Source organism: Microdochium trichocladiopsis (genome assembly GCF_020744255.1).
Source record: "Microdochium trichocladiopsis strain MPI-CAGE-CH-0230 chromosome Unknown B0I36scaffold_11, whole genome shotgun sequence".
NCBI lineage: Eukaryota > Fungi > Ascomycota > Sordariomycetes > Xylariales > Microdochiaceae > Microdochium > Microdochium trichocladiopsis.
In genome coordinates this window covers 1,302,622-1,323,428 of record NW_025763554.1, presented here as the reverse complement: position 1 = coordinate 1,323,428, position 20,807 = coordinate 1,302,622, and the positions used below count along the sequence as shown (strand labels likewise).

Sequence of the window (20,807 nt, the reverse complement as noted above, 5' to 3'; positions counted from 1 at the left end):
TCAATGGCAATCCGCATCTCCAAAACTAAAGCAGTCTTTCGAATATGAACAAAGTTGTCAATCTTGTATTTTTCAGAATGAAATACTTGTTCATCAAAGTATACTGATACAATAAGTTGAAAAGCTCTCTGTGAAGGTGAACAGATTGCGTGATCCATCTCGTCTACATTTTAAGTAATGATGGTCTGGTTATGCGTCCGCCACTTATCAGCAAACTTCATGATCCGCACAATGTCTCTACACTTCCTCTCGTTCCCGAACCCAGTGACCCCGCCGAGCTGCATGTCAATTGGCTCGAGATTGGTGTCTGCGTTGCACATGAGTGACTGGCGCAGGTAGTCGATGCAGTGCCGCACGTGGCCGGGTGCCGCGTGACTGTTGTGGTCTGGCTCGACCCCATCCTTTGCCGCATAGTAACCTCGGCGGATAGCGTCGAGGCAGTGAAGCTGGTGGTACACGGCAAGGCCGTGAGGCTCGGGCGAGATGGTTGGATGCTGAATGAAACCCCGACCTCCTGTACACAATGAACGCACCGTCAGCGGTGTTTTGGGATCACGGCATTCGAAATATCGGAGTGATTCGGTGAAGATGGACGTCTGGTGAGGCTTACGGGGAAAGATCAGGTTCCAGTACTTCTGCGATTCGTCGCCTGGAGGCAGTGCGAAGCCTTTGCGGTAGTGGAAGGTGTGATCAACTGTGCCTGGTGGTGCTGTAGTTTCAGTCAGCTTTGATGCGGATTTCCAAGACAGAGCAATGTGGTTGTCCATTTGTTGAAAACTCACAGAACCAGTCGAGAGTGTGCTGTTCCTTCTCGGCTACACGACCGTAATAATAACCCCCTACGCCAGAAATGAAAGCCGTCGCTAATATTGAGACCAGAAATATGGCTATGATCCATGGCCGCCTAATGGCTTCAGTGTGGCCTATCCGTGGCTGCGATTCGTGTTTGGACGGGAGTGCTGAGGTCGATGCTGTATCATCAAATACAGTCTGACTGTCCTCCTCGAAGCTGTCTATGTCGGTCCCATCTGAGACGGGCACGTACTTGACACTAGCGCGTTGTGAAGGCATCATGGAGAGATGTGCTTAGCCTACGCTGTGAGAGTGTTTGGACGTGTTTACAAAATGAGGTCTGTGGTTATTTGACCATAATCTTTTCCCCAAGTGAGAACCTTCAGAGTAAAGGGCGCGGCATTCCACTCCAGTGAGTGGGCGAGGATGTTGCTCCCGCCGTCCCACTGAGTGGGAGCCACACGGCAGCGCAGGCCTCTCGAGATGGCGTATGTGGAGCCATGCGCCAACAATGATCAAGTATGTACAGTAATCCGCATCACCGCCCCATCTGCGTGGTGTGCAGATGCAACACAGGGTCTTTCCGCTTTGGGCAACCCAGCCGGAGACGCAGTCCTGCGCAGTCGTGAACCTCCCGCGCCCCGGTCTCGCCGGTTGGGTGCCACCCGTGCCGCCCTCGGCCCCCAACGGTCATATCACACCCTCCTCGGTAACCACAAAAAGAAACAAAGCTGTGACTAACTCGGGTGGCTGACTCCATGATCTGCACCAAGTCCCCCGCATCTGTTACACACTTCAACCCTGTATGTACTCTCCGTCCGTTGCAAAAGATCATCTGGCTCGTCGACGACTATCGATCGGGTTGCCCGCTTCCACAATAGGACTTCGCTAATCACGCTCGAGTTGACATGCAGCAACCCCCACACCCTTCCCACCTTGCGGCTGTCGGCACTTCATGGTCATCACTGCCGATTTTTGCATCGATTCCAGTCCTGCTGGTGCATGCAGGGATGATGTCGAGGACGCGGAATGACTGATACTACCTACCGTAAAATGATAGGAATCCGCCGCTGTTTTCTATTGGGCTGGGCGGCCTCTCGGCTACGCCCACCGGCATTCCTGGGCGGACCTTTACGGGGCCTGAGGTGCCACGCTGTTCCTTGTGCGGCCGGGAAAAGATAGCACCAGCCTAGATATCCAAAATAACAGGGTTCCGAGACCGAGGATGCAATGGGCATGTGGAGATGGGGATCTCTCGCTGCGCGAGATAGGCATGGACAACGGAGCGATCGAGCTCCCGTTGCTCCCGAATATATGTGTGTCAACTCGCCGGTCTGAACTAGCTTTGCCTTAGTCCAGAAACTCCCTGTTTCTCGTTTCCAGTCGTTTGCACCGGACCAGACGCTTGAAGCACTGTGACGTGCCAAGAACCCTTGGACAACTTCTCTAGTCTTTCTACATTCCGTCAGCACGATTTCAACATTGTTGTCTTCACTACTTTTTAGAAACAAGACCAACGACTCGCTCGTGTCGACTACCCTCCAAGATCACGATGCGTCTCACTACATCAATCGCCTCTGTGCTCGCTGCTGCTTTCACCCTTGCCGCAGCGCTGCCCACTCGTCAAGGTATGTTTTCACCGAGCAGCCCATCTCTTGTGACATATTTTCAACGATGTCCTTCTGATACTAATTTAAATCCACAAAGACATCGATACAAAGCGGTCACCCTCCGTAGAAACTGCCGGCGCCTCAGGAGCTGATGATGACGACGCAATCGCCTACGCCTGGTTCGCCGAGGATGATCAAGACACACCCGCTTCAACGGCTCCGGGACAGCGAGCTCGCGCCGTAGAAGCTTCTGGAGCTTCTGGAGTGGACGATGACGATGCCATTGCTTATGCCTGGTTTGCGGACGACGAGGATAGCGGTGCCGTGAAGAGGGGAGACAATGTTGCGCGAGGAGCAGTGGTGGAAGGTGCTGGGGCCTCAGGGGTAGATGACGATGATGCCATTGCTTATGCGTGGTTCGCTGAGGATGAGGAGTAGAAGCCGGTAACATTTGGAGACTACAGCATGGCAACATGGTTATGATGATACCCTGGAGGGTTTGTTGATGTTTTAGCAACCATGGCAAGTACAAGGATAGCTGGAAGAATGGATATTGACCAGCGTTTGTGAAAAGTAATCTTCCATGTTCCATGTGACATTGGGAAGCTAGGAAAAATACCAGGAAATAAAGCATATGCACAACTGGCTCCATTGTGACTGCGTGAGTCAAGTCGCTTCAGTCCGTCTCGTGCTCGCAACTCCGTGATGGGCACCAACTCCTCTCCAACGGATCTTCTTGCACACATGTAACTTTCTTTGGATTCTTTATGTTGAAAAGATCCGATCCTCCGGCCTATCTCCCACGGATGTTTTTATTGGGCTACACTGCGAGTTGACCATGTCGCCGATTTCGCAGCTGATGCTCTCACCCTAGCATTCACTGCGGTTGTGGGGGAGGCAGATGAGTCATGTGGAGGTCGTTGTCTCCCTCAGATCTCAAGCATCAAGTTCGGCAGCACGCATTGCGCAGGCACTTCAAAGGACATCAAGGACAATCATTCTGTGACTACCACCGAAAATCATGGCTCAAAGTTTCAAGAGCCTGGCGCGGTCGCGAACATGGCGCAAAGACGACTTCGTCATTTCTACAGACCCTTCACTCTTCCCCATTTCAGCCCTGAGCGAAGTCTTCAACTCGGAAGGCTTTTACTGGGCCAATGCGCCCACTCCGGAGGCCATGCGGGAACTGCTTGAGAATTCGCTGTCATTCGGCCTGTACCAGTTGAACGAGCAGAGCAAGGGACCGGAATCGTCGCCGGCATCTGGCACGGAAGCCACGGACCATGAGAAACTCGAGTTTGTCGGCATAGCACGCTGTGTGACTGACTTCGTCACTTTTTCGTACCTCACAGACGTGTGGGTGCAGCCAGGACATCAGGGCAAAGGCCTGGGTCGGTGGCTTGTCGGGTGCGTGCGGGAGGTTATGGACTCGATGCCGTTCCTACGGCGGTCTATGCTCTTTACGTCGAGCTGGGACCGTTCAGTGCCCTTCTACGAGGACATCCTGGGCATGAGTGTGATTGAGTCGCGAAGAGGCGAAGGCGTGGCCATCATGGCGAGGAAGGGTCGGGGGCATCCGATGTATGGCGAAGAAGGTCTCTGATGAGCGGCATGGGGGCTAGATGCTTAGATCATGGTGCTGTACGAGAGGGCTAGAGTATGCGACATCATGCTCGTTGAAGAACAAAAGCCATACTTCAAATACCACAAGAGCTTATGGTTCTGAGTACCACGGGTCAAGTGCATTTAGAGCTGCCCCGAGTCGCGGCGACGGTGGTGTTCCTGCATTCATGCTGATGGGTAAATTGCCCTACCAAGACGCAATGCTTTGCGATGCTCGCACTCCTCGTACATTCCGGGTTCATGGTACCCCCAAATCCTCGTCCTCCACGCATGGCGGTCAAATTGCTGCTAGTGCAGGCTCCCAGCCTCGTTATTCTGGTGCCTGGAGTCTGGAGCGCGCATAGAAGCTAGCTGCAAATACGGGGGCCGGTGGCATGTGCAAGTGGGGTCACGGCTGCCCAAATCTATGCTCGTTTGGCCCGCAACGACGTAATCCGGGCTTCCGCGCAGGCCGCTGGGACTCCCAAACACCACAAAAACTGTCGATAAGCCCAGCACCAGTCCACGTGCCCGTGCCCCTCGCAGTCCTCGCACGCTTTCGGACGAGCAGCCGACATGATATAGGAATAGGCATACTGCCGGCACCATAGTCATTTCAGTTTCTGTCCATGTCTCGAACATGGCCTTCCTCTCTCGCGTGCTGAACGATTGTCCCTCGTCGCTCTCGTCCATATAGACACGACAGCCTCAACCGGCCGCGATCGGACTACACCACCAGAAAACAACTCCAGACACACGAGCTCGCCATGCTGCCTCCGCCTACCTTGAGCTTCATGCTGCCCAGTCTTCACGACGACACTCGTCTTGCCTGCCGCATCTACCACCCAGCGTCGCTCAACGGAACTGGCCACGGGCGAGATGTCAAGGCTTGGAGTGGCAATGCTGCCGTGGTCGCACATCCATATGCCATGATGGGAGGCTGCTACGATGATCGCATAGTAGATCTCATCGGTGGCGTCTTCCTGCATGCTGGATACATGGTGGCAACATTTAACTTCAGGTATGTCACGCGCAAAACCCGGCCTCGAGTCGCTTGATGCGGGCGGGCATAAAGAGGCTGACAATGTCATTGGTGTCGTCAGAGGGGCATCGCCGTCTGGTGGCCGGACGTCTTGGACGTCGAAAGCCGAGCAGGCCGACTACATGTCGGTCGTGGGGTTTCTCGCCCATTATGTCCACTACCTCGACCCGCCATTCCAGTCCATTCATGAAGACAAGCCTTCGGGTACCGTCAAGCCCAGGATGCTGCTGGCTGGATACTCGTACGGCGCCATGGTCACCCTAAAAATCCCAGCTCTTGAGAAGATTATGGAGGCATTCACGTCGCCTCGCATACACACTGCTGCGGCAGACATACGGCTGCGGGCGCAGCATCTTGCAGAACAGCAGAACAAAATCCTGTCCACACCGGCATCACCTCGCAAGTCACTTGGCATGCGCGTGGGCGGCGCTGACGAAGACTCGCCGCGCAAGAGTCATGACAAGCCTCGCCGGTCGCACTCTTTTGATCGAGAAGAGAAGATCCGGAAGGGCGTTATTGAGCTTCTCGAGCGCACGAAGCTCATTCATCACCACCACCACCATCATCGCAAACACCACGCGGAGAACGAGAACAAGAAGCCGACAGAAGACAATGTGGAGAAAAGGATGCAAGTGATTGATGGAATGACCACATTTCACAGCGCCTACCTAGTGATCTCTCCTCCGTACGGCATCGTCACGAACCTGGCGACAATGACAATACCGAACCCTTTCGCAAGCTGGCCCGCGCGAAAGGGGCATCACTCGCACAAAGGCCTTGACGATGCGACCTTCAAAGATCCTAAAGACGAGCCCAGCGCTGCCTCCGAACCTATAGGCGAGGTCGACGATTTCAAACTCATTCGCAACCCGACACTTGCCATCTTTGGTGATGCGGATGCCTTCCTGACATTAAGGAAGATGAGAGACTGGGCCTCAAAGCTGGACAGCACGTCGGGCTCGACATTCCACTACCTAGAGTTCCCGGGAGCTGGCCACTTCTGGGTCGAAGGCGACAGCTTCTATCGTCTGCGAGACGCTGTCAGCGAGTTTGCGATAGGACTCAGCTGATGTCAATCCTCTGCTGTTCATAGCGAAACACTGCACACCCCTCCTTGCGGAGTTGCATTGAAATTTCAAGATCTGTCATGCCCTAATGGAAGTCTGTAAGTGCGGCGGGATCAGATGGTAATAGATGTCGTGGTTCAGCATATCACTGGCCACGGAGAGGACGCCACAAAAGTTCTTTGTGGCTCAAATGGCCCAACTTCACCCAGTGCTCCGGGGCTGACACCCCACTGCTGTCTTTCGGCTCTTCTGAACACCCTTTGACACAAGTCTCAGCAGAGCAAGCCAGCAAGGATTTGCAGCATGGAACCAAGGCCGGCATGTGGACACACACCATCTTCCCACGGCTATTTGGTGGACAGGTCAAGCTCATCCTGGGAAGCGAGATTGGGTTGGTGTCAGGCAAGGCAAGATGGCAAGGAGCAAGGAGTGGTGCGTGATTCTCCCGCCAGTCGTGGCAACAGGTTCTCAGTATGGCCTGGCTCAAATCTGGGAGCAGGACTGGTACACCACCTCGAGATACAGCTGCGTGTTGGCCTTGAAAGTGGTGGGGTCAATGCAGGCACATGTCAAAAAGTGCCTTTGAAGGGTGGCTGTTGACATGTGCAGCGTACGTCTGTGCGCCTCGCGCGAATTGCACACCCACGATTGCCAATATTGAAAACCACATACCTGGTGGTGTTGTGCGGCTGCCTTGGCTGCAGGGTTTCCAGGTTTCCAGGTTTTCAGGTTTCGAGCATTTGACCTTGGAGACTTTTCTCCCGCGAAGTGGGATCTGCAGCACCAGATCAACAATGAAAGTGTCAACATTATGGAGCTCGGCTACCTACTGTACCAGCAGCTATGGATTACCAAAAATGGTGCACTGAAAAGTGAGACAAGAAGCAGGCTAAGGTTGACTCGTGACGTGGTGGCCAGTCAGGCAGCGCCTCACCTCGCATGGTCACGAGTCGGGAGCCGCGGAGCTAGTGCCAAAGTCCAACGAGAGCGGTTGGCACCCAACACGGCAGCATCCCACCACCGCTTTGTGTTTGTGGGGGTCTTTCTCTCTCCCTCTCTCTCTTTGGGTGTGCCGGGGTAGGACCAAAGGGGGGTGCTGCGCGTGATGTTGAGCTGATTGAGCACACCTCCGGTCATCTTGCACATAGCCGGCAAGGAGTGTGCCATTGCGAGTACATGCTGCCACTATTAGAACGAGGTGTCAGCAGGACCGACGGGGGCCAGCCGCGAAGTCCGCTCCCAGGCCAGTGCCCTTTCCTCCCTTGTCCTGGGCCGGGGCGCTACTGCCGCACCCCGCAATCCGCCCTTGCACGCCAGCCCCAGCATAGCCAGGGCAGGCGGCTGTCCAGGTTCCCCATCAATACGGCGTCATTGCAGCCAGGCGCATCCCACCCTGGTAGTGGAGCGGCGGCACCGGCGCCTCTGGGGACACCGACACCGACTTCTTGATTCCTCGACTCAACACAGCCGGCCCGCCTCCTGTCTCCCGCTCCGTCCTCGTCCTAATTTGATATTCTCTCCGACGCCGACAGACTGTCCTTCCCTTGCACCGCATTCTTCAGCGCCGTGCTCGCCTCGCCCGGCTCAAATCAGCCACGGCTGGCACACCATTCTACCCATCCTGCCCAGACGACGCATCCCCGACCGTCCCTGCCTCAATACCTTCCGAGTCAATCTACAGGCGCGCTACTAAGACTATTCGTACAACCTTTGAAGCTTTTACCAACAACCCAGATCGTTGTGCTCGAGGCCTGGCTGCACGGACACCACCGCATCCCTGGGACATTCGTGTCCGGATGGGTTCCTGGTAGAGGTCATCACAGGCCGACATCCCCCAGACCAGATCTTCTGGTCTTGCGCTGTCGTCCTGACCCTCGATCATGGACACCACCTCAAACTTCCTATCGTGGTCGCGACCCACGCACCCGACCACATGCACAAGCAGTTCTGCGACCAAGCCAAACGCACCCTTGCCCTTCAAATCAACAGACTCGTCCTTGGCGACGGTAGTAAATGGCTTCCTGTACCTCAGAGACGGGCTAACTCCCGAGCAACGGGAGACAATCAGACTGCGCGAGGAGCGGAAACAGATCTTGCATGCAAGAATGGTCAACGCAGAATCATACAAGGCCTGGTATACCGCGGCTCGTGAGCTCGATACTCTGGAGGGGAACGACTTGTGGAAGGACGATGCTGGTAGCGGCGAGTATAACCCAGAGCTCCTCGAGGAACGCTTGCGACAACTAGATGATGCCCGTGACCAGGCTGATATCCGGGCCATGATGCACCTCGTCAGGACTTCATTGTCGCGTGACCTCGGCGGCATGGACAATATCGACCTGTACCGACACTGTCATTGTGGCACCAAGAAACTGATCGAGAACTACGTAAGCTCGGCGCTGCGTACAATCGCAGCCCTGGTGGAGCAGGGTGCTACAAGCTTGCAGGCTGATGAGGAATGGGGCCCCAAAGACCTTCTCGATGCCATGCTCTTCGCACGCCAGAGTTTTGGGCGCAGCGCACTTCTGCTTAGCGGTGGCGGAACCTTTGGGATGTCGCATATTGGCGTCATCAAGGCTATGTTTGAGGCCAGGCTACTGCCGCGCATCGTCTCCGGAGCCTCGGCAGGCTCGATTGTCTGTGCTGTGATATGCACACGGACTGATGACGAGATGCCACAGCTCATGAAGGATTTCCCGTATGGGGACCTCGCCGTCTTTGATGAGGAAGGCAATGAGGATACCATCTTGGACCACGTCTTCAGATTATTCACCAAGGGCAATTGGTCAGACATCAAGCACCTCACACGTGTCATGCAAGACATGCTGGGTGACATGACCTTCCAAGAGGCATACAACCGGACTCGGCGGATATGCAACATCACAGTCTCCTCAGCTTCTATATATGAGCTGCCACGGCTCCTCAACTATGTCACAGCGCCCAACGTCATGATCTGGTCGGCTGTAGCAGCCTCCTGTTCTGTTCCGCTTGTTTTCAGCGCGGCTCATCTCCTCGTCAAGGACCCCGTGACTGGCGAGCACAGCCTGTGGGATTCTACGCCTCAGATGTGGATTGATGGGTCAGTCGACAATGATCTTCCCATGACCAGGCTAGCAGAGATGTTCAACGTCAACCATTTCATCGTTTCCCAAGTCAATCCTCATGTGGCCCCGTTCCTAGCAAGGGAAGATGCCCATGGCCATGGAGACGGCAAGTCGCCCCAGCAACCTGACTCGACCGGAGACTCAGACTGGCTGTACTCGGTGACAGCACTGGCCAAGGGCGAGGCACTTCATCGCATGCAGCTCATGGGAGAAATGGGCATATTCACAAACTTCGTCAGCAAGCTTCAGGCTATGCTGAGCCAGAAGTACTCTGGGGACATCAACATCTTCCCAGCAGTCGGCGTGTTTGATCTGCCGCGAATCCTGAAGAACCCAACCCCATCATTCATGGAGCGCATGGGCTTGCTCGGAGAGCGCGGTACATGGCCTCTTCTGTCTCGTATTCGAGATCGGTGCGCAATCGAAATAGCTCTAGACAACGCCGTACATGCTCTTCGCGCTCGCGTAGTGTTTAGCAAGAGCCAGGTCGATCTGCGGAGGGCTTTTACGAGCAACTATGATGGCGTTCGGAGAGGTAGCCATGACCCGGTCGGCCCTTCGCGTCTGGCGCTCCCTCGAATTGACACAATGCCACCAAAGGAGAAACTGGCTGTGAGACGGGCGAAAAGGCAAAGCGGAAATGCTGTCGTGGCTGGTGGACTGAAGTTCCATGGCTCAGACCTCATCAACGACAATCCGTACAAGGTCACAGATGAAGACACAGACGAAGAAGAAAGGCTCGAAATGGCGATGCACAGTCACGGTAGAAAGATGACGCGGCCACGCCGGCTGCCACGGAACTATTTAATCCCAACTTTAAAGCTCTCTCCCGTTCAAACACGACCGCCACAGGCGGGCTTTGCGCGGGACGTAGCCGCAGATCATCCACAATCCGCGATATTACCACCAAAGTCATTCTATCACGACTCGCTTGCTCAATCGCTACAGTCATCGCGAACTCTGCATGCCGCCATGCATTCGAAAAGCAACGGCACCCCAGACATAGTTGTTGACGATACTGCTTCAATGACATCCCCGCAGACGAACCCGCGCCGGCGAGGTGAGACCGGCGTCGACACTAGCGATGTGCAGACTTCCGAGGACGATGACGAGTACGATGACGAGTACGATGATGACGATGTAGACGCGCAGAATAGAGAGTCCCCTGTTGTGCCACCAGTCTCACCAGTGCGGAGCCGGGCAGACAGTCTGTTTGGCACTGCGTGGCTAGAGGATCATGGCAGAGCCGGCAACGGCAGGAAAGACAGTGTCAGTGTGTTCCGCCAAAGCAGAAGCAGCAGCACTGCTTTGCCCGAAGTTGCGTTGTCGCCAGTAGACGAGGGAACTTCAACAACCCCCAGCAGAGGAGACATAAGTCCAAGCTCTGGCGCCTAGAGAACAGTCATACAATCAGCAGACGGCGCAAGCACGCAAGAGGTGGTTCCAGGCAGTTAACAGGAAGGAGGCTCATTTTTATGCGAACGGTAATCGTATGATTGGAGCAATGGCGGGGTCTGCGCCTTAAATCAGTCATCGAGGCACGAGTGTATGTGTCTAGAGCGGACGACAATTAGAATAGAAGCGGTTGCACAATTCAATAAATGCATCCATCTGGACTATTCACACGAATCTGACTATAAATGGCTTTATGGGCCAACATATCACACGCGAAACATATCATGCATGCTTTGGACGTGCTGGAGGCGGAACTCCAACTTGGCAAATCACTGAGAACCCTTTCAAATTGTCCTACAAATAGAGCCTACAGGCTCGCTGCTCTGTATGTGGCGAACTTTTATTTGTTCACAGGGTCCTTGCATGCTTCTCAGCCATTTAGATTTGGGTTTTACTGTTGAGAAGGAGGAGGTATTGGTCAGCGTGTTTCATGAAAATCGCAAAATGACGGGAAAAAGTTCAGAAAGAAACACAAGCAAAAAGAGACTACTCACCCAATACCGCTCAAGCCCTCGAGGTCCAGCCTGTTGCGCTTGTCGACGCCACCAGCTATCGGGTTGGCCTTGTAGTTGAACAGGTAGTAGTGGAGCTGGCCGTCCCCGGGGCCGAACTTTTGCTCCTCGAGGAACAGGCCGTTGTCCATGAGGGAGAGGGCGTTGTAGACGTCGAACTTGTACTTCTTGCAGTAGTACAGCGAGTCTGTGACGAGCTCGTTCAGGCGGCTCTTGAGCTCGGCCCGGTCGACCTCGTCCTTCAGGCCGACCTCGGTGGCGTAGTAGAAGAGATACGCGGCGCGCACGTTGTTGTGTATCGGGTGGTTGATGACGGACGACTCGAGGCAGTAGAAGGAGATGAAGTCGGTGATCTCCTTGTGCGGGCCCTCGACGACGTACGTCCACACGACGCGGTCCGGCGTGTCGTCGCTGTTGTGCCACAGCCAGTGCTCGACCTCGTGGTCGTCAAACTCGGCGGCCAGCTGGTACTTGGCCAGGTACCGCGTGAGCAGCTTCTGCACCGCGGGTATGTCCTTCTTCTGCATTTCGCGCAGGCCCTTGATCTTTGTGCTCTCGGGCGTGGCGTACTTCTTGATCTGGTGCTGCGGCCGGCTGCCCTTCGGCAGGTGGCTGAACCCGACGTCGTATAGCTTGGGCCAGTTGATGGCGCGGTGGTAGTATCTGCACGTGCTGACGGGGCGGGGTAGCACGATGCCGCCCGTGTAGATGGCCTGGAAGACGCCTTCGAGGTTGCAGAGGCGGGTGATCTCCTTGATGAGGACAGGGGCGAGCCGCTTCGCGCGCAACTTCTTGTGGATGCACAAGAAGTTGACCTCGGAGGCGTGGATGACCTTGTCGCGAACACGCAGCTCTACAGGGATCGCGGCGATGAATGCCACGAGGCGCCGTGATTGTGTTGCGCGGACACCTCTGTGCCATTCCTTCTTCCAGCCCGGTGGCATCATGGCCCTGTGATAAGACAGTCAGCAATAGGCGCGTGTTGTGGACGTCAGGTTTGAGAGCTGACCATTTCAGAATACTTGGAGAGTAGTTGAAGCGGAACATTGCCTCGTCATCTTCCACGTAGTGGCCGTTTAGCAGCTCATAGACCTCCTTGAGCTCCTCATCCTTTGTCAGGTCCAACGTGGCCCACTCAAACCCGTCGATCAGAGGCGAGGGCTCCTTGGGGATCTCGTCCACGGTCTGGATCTTGATGGGCCCCTCCTCAAAAGGCTTGTCCGGGTTCTCGTCCTCGCCGAACTTCTGCACCGGCTGCGTGGCCCAGAACTTGTACGCGCCCATGTCCTTTACGTTCTTGCCGCTCGAGGCGAGACCGGTCATGATGTCCTGCAGGTTCAGGCGCTTGAGCGCCTCGACGGCGGCATTGGGGTCGCTCGAGCTCGACGAGCTCAGCTCGCTGGCGAGCGCCGGGTTGAGGTCGAGCAGCTGGTTGACCTGGTCATTGGAGAGGCCGCCGAGGGCCTCTTGGATCTTCTTCGCCGCCTTCTCCTTGTCCTTTCCGTTGTCCTTGCCTTTGCCCTTGACGGGCTTGGATTCTTCCGCCATGTTCGGTCCCGACTCGGCGTCGTTTGTGGTCTTAGTGAGGTTGAACTAGGATCAGTGTCGGAACGGCAAGGCGAGGGTACGCAGGCGCTCGTTCAGTCGAGGAAACCTGTTGATCTGGCCACGTTGTTGGCTCGGATGTGCAGATTCAGCTGTAATTAGTTATCGACCAAAGGACAGCGTAAGGGTTGTGGTGCGTCAATCACAAGCTGCGGAAGCTCGCCCTAGCTCCATGCGCCGCGGGGCATCAAAGCTGCAGCCTGTGGTGGGGAGAGGCCCACCACCGTCACATCATTTTCTGCCAGGGTCTCACGGGCCACGCGCCGGCAGTTCCTTGGAGTCTGCACAGTATCCTTTCGTTCTCGTGGTAGCACACATTGTGTCACAATCATTATTTGCAGCTGTTAATAGTGGTTTTCTAACGAGGGGTTCAAAGGCTGCTGGATACAACTTGGAAGATTCGAGGACAGCCAAGCCCCAGAGCTTGCAGAGCTTGGTCAGTTTTCAAACGACCTCATGACAGCCAGAGGAATAGTAGACGACATCATAACATGATTGTGGCCTAGAGAGATGTCAGGAGTGGTCTTGCTCGGGAGACTTGTCGGGGGTGGTGGAAGATTTATCCTTACCTCCATATCTCACAATTTCTTCTCGTACGATAATATCTGGCTGGTCTTGTCCACTTGACGTAGCAATGGCTGTAAAGGTGCCGTCGTCGTGGACTGTGGTGACGCCTGCCTTCCAGGTTTCGAATTCTGCATCCTCCAAAACTTTGCCCAGCACGGCTTGGGCCGCAGATCGGAAAAGAATGTTGCTCTGGAGATATGGGATCTCTGCGTCATTCTTGGCATGGATCAAGGTGAGGCGCAACCGTCTTGACGTGTTTTCCACAATGCGTGCAATTCGATCATCCGACGGCCACTTGTCCACAATGAATTTCTGGATGGATCGAACCACTGGTTGGATGTTCTTGATCGGCGAAAGAACCGGTACAATACCGCCTGCAGTGTACGAAGTCAACAGCTGAGGGAGGTTGGAGAAGGCAGCAATCAGGATCATCCCCGCAAAGTCGACACCTTGCAGGGCAAAGTGCTCTACGACACCGCTTGTCACGGCCGTCCCTAGGCTCTGACCCATGACGACGATTCTGTCAGCTGGTACGCCCGCTACCTCCATCACCCAGTTCGCCAGGGTTACGCCATCGAGAATCAGGCCGGTTTCCGAAGGCTTCCCGGTAGACTTGCCGAAGCCGCGATAGTCTATGGTGAGAAGATGGTAGTTTGAGGTGTCGGTCAAGGAGTGGTAGTGGTCCGTCCTGAAACCTTGTGCGACGTGGCCAGCATTCTGGACGAGTTTGGAGTGAGCCATGGATCTCAGATCGGCTCACGCCAAGGAGGAACTCACCCCGTGAACTGATCCGGCGTGTTAGCACTTCAACTTAGTCAGAACTGCGTCTTTGACGGCGGATTCAGGCTTACAGGATACGATGACGCGCGCGTCCGGGTCGTTCTTGAGCAGCCTAAAAGCGGCTGTCGACTCGGCTGCACTTGAGCGGCCCGGTGCTGCCTTGAGTAGCGCATCTTCGTGCTTGAGGTAGACTGAGGTGGGAAGCACATGCCATGCGTACAACTTCTCGCCGTCGGCAGTTTGCAGCGTAAATGGTGTGACTTGGTTTCCTTTGTGTTGCAGTATTTCAGCAGGGGTGGTCAGCAGCAGGCCATAGGCAAACTTACTTGCGAAGGCCCAGTACTCTGGACAGTCCAGATCGTGCCAAAAAAGGGTGTTGATCTTGTGGGCATACAGAAAGCTGGTACAGTATGTCAGGCGATCTGTGTCACATCTCGGAAGCTGGGGTTGCAGCTGGTCTTACTGCCGCTGGAAGAAGGGGATGGATCCCAGCCCGATGAAGGTGATGTACAGCACAAAAGGCGCAGCAAGACCGGCAATCAGGACCGAGGGCCATGTAGCACCTCTAGGCGACATGGCTTAGTCGCTTGCCTGTGTGCAGGCTGCTCGAACGCGATGAAGATGGTGTAATTAGGTCGTGTCTGTTTGGGTGTTGTGGAAGAGCTGCGCTTCAACGGAGTCCAGGCTGGGGGTGACGCTCGTGTCGGGGCCTCAAGTCGAGTGGGGCCTCAGAGTAATGTCGCGACAAGGCTTTCCAATATATACGAATCAGTCCTTCATTACAGGCACCTTTAGAACAGTACAGGGCTGGGATTCAAAAGCGAGACTGCTTTCGAGATTGGCATTTGGCACGAGGTGTTGCACTCCAACCAGGCGCTGCCTGTTTTGGGGAGCTGCCTGGAGCTCATGGGGTTGAGGGCACACGACCTGCTGCTGGCGGGAGCCCTCCTGGCATCAAGGATCCATGTGCCCAAGTTTGTGGTTTCTGACTGGAGAATCCGTATGGGACATCCTCATCTGTTCATCATTCTTGTGTCTTGGAGCAGCGATTCCACGCGTACCTAGGTAGTCATCCACAGTGTAATGTCTACATGTGCGTTGTGAGCAAGATGGATGCGTCGCGCCGGGCTAGAACCCGCGACCCGTGCTGTCTGGGTGGCTGCAGAGCCTCAAACATACAATCCTGCCGGCCTGGTAGGGTTTGCACCTGAGAAGAGATGTTTCTTGCAAGGGCAGCAGACTGTGCCGTCTGCTTCTCCTGGCGGGATCAGTCTACAGAACAAGAACCCTGTGGCCAAGTCCTGTGGTGCTGAGGAGCTTGTCCGCGCGCACCACGAAGCACGTCCCACACCTGGCCCAACCTCCGTCTGCAAGGGGACCCCCTCCCAGCCAATCGATGCATGCCTTTCTTGCCTGCCAGAACTGCCAATGCCCTCTGCTCTCTTGGAGCCTCGACTGTGGTATCTCGCTTGATCATATTTCTCCGGTGGTGTCATACCCCGAGTGTCCAATCCTTCACTGACTGCCAACGTTGGTTGCTTGGATCGCTCCTCGCTCCTGCAGCATCCGGCGGCCGAGCTCGTGGCTGCGATAATTTCGTGATTGCACAGGCGCACATCCTTCCTTCCACAGTGCTGCTCGTCCTGGCTTGGCCGCGCCCATATATCAGACACGGCCCGCCTGGCACACCGCGCATCTCTCTCTCTCTCTCTGCTGTGCGGCAGCACTGCTCGTCCCGAGCTCGACGCCCAGCACGTCAACTTCGTCAAAGCAGCCTGCCTCTCGATCACACGCTCCGGCCCCCCGCCTGCCCGCTTGCTTTCGTCCAGCTTTACATGGCTCTCCGTGCTTGAGTCTCCCGCCCTTTCCAAGGCTGGCTCGTCTGCTGCGACACCATGGAGAGGAAGCGCAAGCTCCCAGCACGAGCTGCTGCCCGCGTCGAGCAAGTGTCCAAGAAGCGCACCGCCACCCCTCCTGCCGACCGCTCGCTCACGCCCAAGACTGCCACGCCTCAGCCAGAGCCAGTGCCAGTGCCTGAACCAGCAGCGCGGCTACCGACCACCATATCCGCCGGTGCACCCTTGCCCATCGTCGACAAGGAGCAGTCTGTTGACCTCCCCAACAGAGACTACCAGTCTGTACAAGAGAGGTTGGTGTTCTTCTCCCTTTGAGCCATTAGCTTTTGAATGCTTCCGGGATGACTTCGAGACTAACACAATCCTCTATGATCGCAGTGGCGTCCTGAGCGAGTCTCTTTCACGATCGCGTCAAAAATGGATTCACGAAGGCATATTCGAAAAGTACTGGACGAAGCCCACGAAACGAAAGGGTGTCGTCAAGGAAGAGCCGAACAACCCGCCCAAAGATAGTATGGTCAAAGTCGGAACTGTCACGATCACGGTCGAGCCGCACGTCATCGAAGCAACAATGTTCGCCGTCAAGGATCCGAAACCACCTGTGCCTGCTGCCAACGCCGCAGCTCGCCCTGTGATGCAGTACGGCCCTCCGAATGGCTCTATGCCCCCCCCACCAAGACCGACCGCCTCCCCAACTCCTACAAAGCAGAGCCCCAAGCCTGGGTTAACGTCTGCCGCCCAGAACATGCCACCAACAGCTCAAGGAACCGTTCAACCGCAAGCTTCACCTTCGCAAACACCAACGCCGCAGCGAGCTCAACTCCCGAGCGAATCGCTTCCTTCTCCACAAAGGACAACACCTGGTACACCAGCGGTAGCTCACTCCGATATACAGCCTACTACTTCGCGCGCCCCGAGTACACCAGCTTCGAACCCATCTTCAGCCGCACCACAAGGTCCTGGGCCTGTGTTGGCGGTATCACAAATGCCAGCAAGCATTCCAGATGGCGCCCCCGGTGCGATGGCCCCTGTGGTGAAGGTAGAACCTGGCCAGCCTCGACCCATTCCACCACACCCACAGCATACCACACCAATTGCTGCAGGTCCCAACCCTTCGGCGTCTAATGGAGCTGTCAAGCCAGGCACGCCGAACAACAAGCCAGGTGCCAATCTACAGCCTGGGGCTGATCCAATCATTGTCACCCTGGCCGAGAAGGCGTCTCATGATCCACAGCTCAGGGATTTGATGAAGCGGGTCGCTGTAGGCGAGGCATCACCTGCTGAACTGAAGCATTTCCAGGGTATCATCGACCAAATCACGATCGACTACAAAAAGAAGAACCCGCCAAATCCAAAGGCTGAGGCGCTCGTGGTAACGGGAACAGGCAAGACGGTCAAGTACTTCGCCGACGAAGTCCGGAACATTCTGAATATTGTTTTGAGCTCAAATCCAGCTCAAAGGTCGTCAGACTTGAGAGTCCCCGTAAACAGTGATCCCCTGGTCATACATTTGGTCAAAAAGGCACTCGATGTAGCCACATTCAGGGAATCCATCTTCAGGGTCGCGAATGGGCGTACACAGCAGGCGGACGCCAACGAGATCAAAAATGATCTCGAGAAATTCATGCTCACCCTGAGGCAGCAAACGCAAACGCACAGCAGAGCCGGGTCCGAGCACATTCAGAATGGTCAAGGCCCGTTACCTGTACCAGGCACCGTCGCAACCCCGATCGGAAAGGTTCGAAAGACGTCCCAGACATCGCAGAGCCCAGGAGGCACGCCATCACAGCAAGCTTTGCGTTCGAAGGGTCCGCCACCAGCCTCCAGGATGGACATTTCAGCAGTTGTCCTCGAATTCGCAGGCGGCACGAGTGATCGCTACCTATTCCCGAAGTTCAGCATACTTGAGCAGACCTCACCACACGAAGTAGTGGCGTCTTTCCTGATCGTGCGCAAGGGCAGCAAGTCGGAGTATGGGGGTGACCCTGCGCTGGACTACTACCAGCCGGTAACCATACGGCTCAACTCACCAACCGCGAGGCATCTGGACCATTTCTTCAGAGTTGTTGCACCTGTTGACGAGGTGCAGAGATATATGGACGATGTGATGGATAACATGACGCGAGCGGAGTACGTCCTTTTAGCAATGCGTCTGCCTAGGACAGAGAAGGATACATCCATACCAGAGGCAGAAGCCGATTCGCCTATTGCAGACGCACTACCCAAGGCTCAGGCGCCAGGTGTGCTCTGGACATCGAAGCCTCCGGCTGCTGTGGATTCTCCCGTCCGTGCTCGATCTCTGCCGAGGGCAATGGACGAGGATGACCATTACCAAAAGTTCATCTCTACAGTGAGCTAGGGTTTCACTTGAGCATGCATATGGTTTACTTGATTTACACATTTGGAATGATACCAGGAATGGCGCTTTGGTGTTGATTCTATTTTAGTCGATTCTGGGCCTGGAGGTGGGAGACAATGCCGTGGTGGAGGAGGTCCATAGTTATACTGCGTCCACCGCTGGCTTCCAAACAACCGATTGGTGCCAAAGGCTGGTTTGAGCTGGCTCACGTTAAAGACCTGTGCCACCCATGGATGACTTTAGGATAGTGGTAGCCAAGACATTAATGCAGGCTATTTGATAAACTGCACCAACTCATTCTCAATAACACTCCGCCATCATCGTGGCGTATTGCTGCAGGGCAGCCTTGTGACGACGAAGCAGCCCCGAATCCTCGGAAAGTCGCACCGATTTTGGACTTGTTTCAAACTAGGACATCTGGATTATACAATGCAGATACGGTGGTTTCCTGCTTAAGCCACGCTCCTTCAACGCCGCATAGTCCCATCTCATGGTGGTGGCTTCCTGGTGTGGTACACAGCCCTTCTGATGGGGATCACCGACCACTCAACGCCTCACCAACCTGACACCTCTCCGCCAACAGTCCATTAAACCACGCCGTCCTCTCCACGATCGGCCCATGGCCCAGCCCCTTCTCGATGGACCAGTAGGCTGGCTGGATCGCATCAACAAGCCTCCTCCCGTGGCTCACGTCGATCATGGCATCTCGGTCCCCGTGCACAATCCAGATTCTCTCTCGCCCAACCTTGTCCGCCAACTCCTGCAGCTGCTCTTTTGTCTTGCGGTGCGTGCCCGCGCCAAACATCTGCGCCCAGAACCCGAAGCGGCTGAATTGCTCGCTGTATGGCGGCATCTCGCGGCGCAGGACGTCCTGTGCGGCGCATCGCTCGTAGTTGGTCTGGAAACGGCCGTATTGGCCCCCGTTGACATGCGAAGGGGGCATATTGCATCTTGGTGTGGCGTGGTCCGGCAGGGCCGCGTCGTCGGGGGCGTGGACCCATTCGGGCGAGTAGATGCGCGTCGCGAAGTACTGGATGCTCTGCTCGGTAGACTTGGGTATCATGAAGGCGAAGCGCTCCGTCAGGGCTTCGTACAAAGATACCTTGGGTTTCTCGTCCTTGGCGTTGGTCGTGCTGGCGTCGTCGTCCGGAGACTTCGCAGTGGCTAGCGTGGCCTGCTGGTCCTCGGCCGCGGCGGTGGCTGCGATGGTGGTCGTGCTGCTGTCAACGGCGAAGGCCGAAGATGTGCTGACGAGCCCGAGGCTGGCGATTCGATCCGGTATGAGCAGCGCGAGCTCCTGTGCAATCATGCCGCCCATGCTGATGCCCATGACATGCACCTCGCGCTTGGAAGAGTCACTGCCACCACTGGTGCCCCAGCCCAGATGGTTGAGCACCTCGACGGCGTCACGGGCCATCTCGCTCGTCGAGTACCATCGCCTCCAGGGCTTGTCGGATCCGCCGACGCCGCGGTTCTCTATGAGCAGGACACTGTACTTGCCGCCGTGCGAGTGGCCAAAGTGCAGCGTCTGCCGCTGGTACGAGGCCTTGGTGAGGCCTAGGCCACACAGCAGCTTCAGAGTGTACAAGTCAGCGACCAATTTCGTCTACAATGTTGTCTTTCTCGCTTGTGTTCAAGACTTCTGGTCTGGCACGGAACAGTCGGGCGGTAATGAGGACCATCATTATTCAAGACGTACCAATACTTTGATGGGCCCCTCGCCGTGAACCTCCCATGCAACCTTCAGCACGCCGCCACGGTCCTTGGCGACGGGCAGAAGCCCGCTTTGGTGCGGCACGAGATCCCATATCGCGGTGTGGAAGGCTGGCGACTTGCGAATCTCCGCAAGAGGCGGATATTCCTTGGAGGTGGATGTCCTGTTGAGCAAAGCAATGAATTAGAGTCTGAAGGATATATCACTGCTCGTCAAGGCGCAGTCGGATTGGTTTATAATGGCGATTTCGGGAGGTATTCAGGCTGCTAGGAATCTCCCTGCCAGCTACGCTTGCTCGCTTGCCAGATTGTGATTCACTGAGATGCACCACTGTCGAATGCGGCGGCTGGTCGCAGCAGCAGCAGCAGCAGCAGCATCTAAGCAAGGAGATTGCGAACTCACATGACTGCCAATGTTCACAGGCGTGATCGTCTGCTCAGTCGTTACTTCCGTCCTCGTTGCCTGTAAATGGTGGGTAACGTGCAACCAGGTGCGTCGTTGTTCACCTCTTTCCCAAGGGACTCAAAAACGTGAGCCTCGGATCACGGATTTGGGAGCTGGCGGCTCAGAAAGCTTGGGCGGCCAAGTCCCGCTTGCGAATGCTCCCAAGGGCAGAGCGATAGGTCACCGTCACAGGTGGGGCTCGGGATCAACTGGTTTCCGTTAGACCCTGGACTTGTCACAGTCGCCATCAAGGGGCCCTGGGTGCTTGGCTGATCGACGGCCATAATATTCTCCAAGA

The 20,807-nt window shown here is 55.7% G+C and overlaps 9 protein-coding genes across 9 annotated transcripts; 5 read left to right on the top strand and 4 right to left on the bottom strand.

Annotated features, from left to right (window-relative positions):
* Positions 1-53: 53 nt before the first annotated feature.
* On the bottom strand, positions 54-1,230 carry B0I36DRAFT_38736 (uncharacterized protein). The gene is made up of 3 exons (XM_046161168.1): positions 783-1,230; positions 611-700; positions 54-514 (listed from the first exon to the last, which is right to left on the bottom strand). The coding sequence occupies exons 1-3, from the start codon at positions 1,072-1,074 to the stop codon at positions 171-173; spliced, it is 726 nt and encodes a 241-aa protein (XP_046006654.1). The 5' UTR covers positions 1,075-1,230; the 3' UTR covers positions 54-170.
* Positions 1,231-2,344: 1,114 nt separating this feature from the next.
* On the top strand, positions 2,345-2,840 carry B0I36DRAFT_368409 (uncharacterized protein; the record flags this gene model as incomplete). The annotated part of the gene is made up of 2 exons (XM_046159614.1): positions 2,345-2,420; positions 2,500-2,840. 2 exons carry the CDS (start codon positions 2,345-2,347, stop codon positions 2,838-2,840), a joined length of 417 nt encoding a protein of 138 aa, XP_046006653.1.
* A 393-nt stretch (positions 2,841-3,233) lies between these two features.
* On the top strand, positions 3,234-4,240 carry B0I36DRAFT_335862 (uncharacterized protein). The gene has a single exon (XM_046155535.1). It carries the CDS (start codon positions 3,424-3,426, stop codon positions 4,003-4,005), a length of 582 nt encoding a protein of 193 aa, XP_046006652.1. The 5' UTR covers positions 3,234-3,423; the 3' UTR covers positions 4,006-4,240.
* Positions 4,241-4,771: 531 nt separating this feature from the next.
* B0I36DRAFT_368407 (Alpha/Beta hydrolase protein) lies at positions 4,772-6,116 on the top strand (the record flags this gene model as incomplete). The annotated part of the gene is made up of 2 exons (XM_046159613.1): positions 4,772-5,025; positions 5,108-6,116. The coding sequence occupies 2 exons, from the start codon at positions 4,772-4,774 to the stop codon at positions 6,114-6,116; spliced, it is 1,263 nt and encodes a 420-aa protein (XP_046006651.1).
* A 1,448-nt stretch (positions 6,117-7,564) lies between these two features.
* B0I36DRAFT_335860 (acyl transferase/acyl hydrolase/lysophospholipase) lies at positions 7,565-10,847 on the top strand. Its single transcript, XM_046155534.1, has one exon. It carries the CDS (start codon positions 7,994-7,996, stop codon positions 10,610-10,612), a length of 2,619 nt encoding a protein of 872 aa, XP_046006650.1. The 5' UTR covers positions 7,565-7,993; the 3' UTR covers positions 10,613-10,847.
* B0I36DRAFT_297991 (glycylpeptide N-tetradecanoyltransferase) lies at positions 10,848-12,929 on the bottom strand. Its single transcript, XM_046151937.1, has 3 exons — positions 12,194-12,929; positions 11,167-12,135; positions 10,848-11,066 (listed from the first exon to the last, which is right to left on the bottom strand). The coding sequence occupies exons 1-3, from the start codon at positions 12,730-12,732 to the stop codon at positions 11,051-11,053; spliced, it is 1,524 nt and encodes a 507-aa protein (XP_046006649.1). The 5' UTR covers positions 12,733-12,929; the 3' UTR covers positions 10,848-11,050.
* A 158-nt stretch (positions 12,930-13,087) lies between these two features.
* B0I36DRAFT_335856 (Alpha/Beta hydrolase protein) lies at positions 13,088-14,968 on the bottom strand. The gene is made up of 6 exons (XM_046155533.1): positions 14,600-14,968; positions 14,463-14,536; positions 14,208-14,405; positions 14,134-14,141; positions 13,359-14,073; positions 13,088-13,291 (listed from the first exon to the last, which is right to left on the bottom strand). Exons 1-6 carry the CDS (start codon positions 14,710-14,712, stop codon positions 13,227-13,229), a joined length of 1,173 nt encoding a protein of 390 aa, XP_046006648.1. The 5' UTR covers positions 14,713-14,968; the 3' UTR covers positions 13,088-13,226.
* Positions 14,969-16,031: 1,063 nt separating this feature from the next.
* On the top strand, positions 16,032-18,351 carry B0I36DRAFT_253922 (uncharacterized protein; the record flags this gene model as incomplete). Its single annotated transcript, XM_046150789.1, has 2 exons — positions 16,032-16,285; positions 16,371-18,351. The coding sequence occupies 2 exons, from the start codon at positions 16,032-16,034 to the stop codon at positions 18,349-18,351; spliced, it is 2,235 nt and encodes a 744-aa protein (XP_046006647.1).
* A 305-nt stretch (positions 18,352-18,656) lies between these two features.
* Positions 18,657-20,664, bottom strand: B0I36DRAFT_38657 (Alpha/Beta hydrolase protein). The gene is made up of 3 exons (XM_046161120.1): positions 20,468-20,664; positions 20,051-20,228; positions 18,657-19,924 (listed from the first exon to the last, which is right to left on the bottom strand). Coding segments are annotated over exons 1-3 (1,218 nt in total). The 5' UTR covers positions 20,470-20,664; the 3' UTR covers positions 18,657-18,886.
* Positions 20,665-20,807: the final 143 nt, after the last annotated feature.